Source organism: Rhagoletis zephyria, unplaced genomic scaffold, assembly GCF_001687245.7.
Source record: "Rhagoletis zephyria isolate East Lansing unplaced genomic scaffold, Rhagoletis_zephyria_1.1 Rzeph_scaffold_09796, whole genome shotgun sequence".
Lineage (NCBI taxonomy): Eukaryota > Metazoa > Arthropoda > Insecta > Diptera > Tephritidae > Rhagoletis > Rhagoletis zephyria.
Window position 1 is genome coordinate 1 of NW_016166874.1, and position 2,645 is coordinate 2,645.

Below are 2,645 nucleotides of genomic sequence, written 5' to 3' on the forward strand. Positions count from 1 at the left end.
CTGGTGTACCTGAAATCTAAACACACATACTTTATAATAAAACTGCGTTAATATACTGCGTATAATAAACTCTCTGCTATTCTCATTCTAATAAGGGCAGCTGTATTCGAAATGTCACTGTTTTCCAGTTCGTCTTCGTAACTAACAAGATTCTCCATATCTGGGCTCTCCAATGGAATTTGATGTTTGAAAAATATACAAACGTTATGAATAGCACAGCACACATTTACAATTTGTGTAACTTTTTCTGGTGAATAGTGTAGCCCTCTCGAGCCAATTATACATCGAAATCGGTTTTTCAAAACACCGAAACATCTCTCAATTACATTACGAGCTTTCGAGTGCTTTGTGTTGTAAATTCGTTGAATTTCATCGGCTGCGCTTCTGAATGGCGTCATCAAGTATGGCTGCAAGGGGTAACCAGAATCCCCTACAAAAATTTTCATTGTCAGTAATAGTTTTATGGCCTTTTTAAGTTTTAAAACTTACCGTGTAGCCATGTGTTGATTTTTCCATTGTTATAATCAGATTTTAGCTCCTGTTCTGCGTGACTCACATTCCAAACAAATGAATCATGATTCGCCCCTGGATGCCTAGCGTCAACAAATGTGATTACCATGTTGTGATCGCATATCTGTAAGGACTGTCTCTTATANTGTGATCGCATATCTGTAAGGAAACTCAGTTTGTGTATATGTATACTTGTAAAGATAGTAAATCATTAACCTACCGCCATTACATTAAGACTGTAAAAACCCTTGCGGTTGAGGTATAAATGGTGGTTGTCACTTCCTGGCGACTTAATACGAACGTGTGTTCCATCAACACAACCGATAACCCTAGGTATTCCGTATTTCTCAAAGAAATGTGCTTTAACTGCATTTTCCTCATCGATGTTTCTCCTAAAATTCACCCATTTCTGGCAAAAATGGTCCTCAAAAATATTTAGGCATTCCCTGATCACGTTGGCTGCAGTTGACTGCCCCATCGACGAAATATTTTCGTTACCAACAGATTTTTGGTAACTGCCGGTGGCGAGAAATCTTAAAAAAGTCGCGAGTTTTAGCTGCTGCGATAGGTGGGTGCTTCTATGTGATGGAGCCATGTGCTCTTTTAATTCGTTTAATATGTATTGGAATATTTCTTTATTGATTCGGAAATTTGCAACAAATCTAGAAACGAATACATTGTAGAATACAAAAATTATTTGCTTATCTTGAACTTACTCAGTCTCAGGTAGGTCCATTACATTGGTGTGGTCTCGCAATCTCCTCCTCTGTATTCGCCTTTCCCTTTCTTCGGATTCCTCGGCGTCCATTAGCGCTATAGCAGCATACATTTTTAAAAATTAATTTTCCTTATATCTCTTTCCGCAACACAACCAAAACACTTTTAAGCAAAACCAAAATGTAAACAATTCCGATGTTGCCCATTTAAAATAAAAAGCATTGAAATAAGCTGAAAATATGAGAAATCTAAGAAAAACTCTTTGGAAGTACATCAAAATTTCATCCGGCAACATCATACAACGTAACCGAGACGATTGCAACGTAATCGACGTAAAGACAAGACGAAGACGAACGACAGAGTTACAAAATTGCAATCCGTGACGATATCGCCTACAGACGAATCGTTCGTGCGGCCTATCGTTCGAGATACATAATAAGGCTGGTAAACGTGTTATTGTAGAAAACCCTACAGTACATCACTCCTTCCCTGACGACAAAGCATGTACAAGGGCAAAACGCACTCGTAGTGGTCTGAACTACCAATAAAATGTACTATATTTTTAAGCGATTATGTAATACAGATTCATACTATATTTGAAAAAAAAAAAAAAAAAAGTAATGAATTAAATCAAATTTAAATTTTAAAAACTAAGATTAGAGTTACTTATAGAGGAAATGTTAATCAATATATAACGATGCAGCTCCGTGTGAAAGCTATATGAAAAAGGGGAGATGTAGCATAGATAATAGTATGTACTTATCGATAAGTATAACTTGTATCAACGCTAAGAGAATTCCGAAATAAAGCGAGTCGTAATTGCAAGCTAGAAGCGTGCACATGCAATATACAACAGAACATTTTTGCTGTAAACCAGTGTATGTAATTTGTCTCTCGCTAAAAATACGCTTGTTGATTTCCCATGCAAAAATTTAGTTAAAAATTGGGGGTAATTTTTCAACATATCGATGGCTGAGTGGAAGATCGGCCTATCTCGGAAGCCAGTTCAAAAACGCCCTGTCTCAGAAAATTTTTCAAGAACGCCCTACTTCAAAGTTTGATTGAAAACCGCCCTATTTCAGAATTTGGTTGAAAACTTTTCAAGAACGCCCTACTTCAGAATTTCATTTCAAAAACGCCCTATCTCAAACGAAAATACATTGAAAATAAGCTGATATAGGGCGTTTTTGACTCGGCAGCTGAGATAGGGCGTTTTTCAATGAAATTCTGAAGTAGGGCGTTCTTGAAAAGTTTTCTGAGATAGAGCGTTCTTAAAAAATTTTCTGAGATAGTGCGTTTTCGAACTAGTTGCCGAGATAGGTCGATCTTCCACTCAGCCATCGATATATCGTGTATACAAATTTAAAAATCACCGCAATTTAAATTTTTTAGGGTTTTGATAGTTTTTAATTTCTTGA

General features: G+C 36.6%; 1 protein-coding gene across 2 annotated transcripts; it reads right to left on the reverse strand.

Annotated features, from left to right (window-relative positions):
• Positions 1-72: 72 nt before the first annotated feature.
• LOC108376020 (putative nuclease HARBI1) lies at positions 73-2,209 on the reverse strand. Of its 2 annotated transcripts, none has more exons than XR_001849223.1 (3): positions 1,227-2,209; positions 670-1,172; positions 73-634 (listed from the first exon to the last, which is right to left on the reverse strand). XR_001849223.1 is itself a non-coding variant. In XM_017632182.1 (3 exons), exons 1-3 carry the CDS (start codon positions 1,337-1,339, stop codon positions 479-481), a joined length of 711 nt encoding a protein of 236 aa, XP_017487671.1. In that variant the 5' UTR covers positions 1,340-2,209; the 3' UTR covers positions 76-478. The 2 variants fall into 2 exon arrangements, 1 of the variants encoding a protein (XP_017487671.1); XM_017632182.1 differs by having other exon boundaries at positions 76-634; positions 731-1,172.
• Between the last annotated feature and the right edge of the window lie 436 nt (positions 2,210-2,645).

Bases quoted from the DNA above. Each gene is read 5' to 3' on its own strand.
- LOC108376020 (XM_017632182.1), bottom strand. From the start codon at position 1,339: ATGTATGCTGCTATAGCGCTAATGGACGCCGAGGAATCCGAAGAAAGG. The intron at 1,173-1,226 runs GTAAGTTCAAGA...ATTCGTTTCTAG, and splicing joins ATGGACCTACCTGAGACTGA to ATTTGTTGCAAATTTCCGAA. The intron at 635-730 runs GTAGGTTAATGA...CAGTCCTTACAG, and splicing joins ACAGTCTTAATGTAATGGCG to ATATGCGATCACAACATGGT.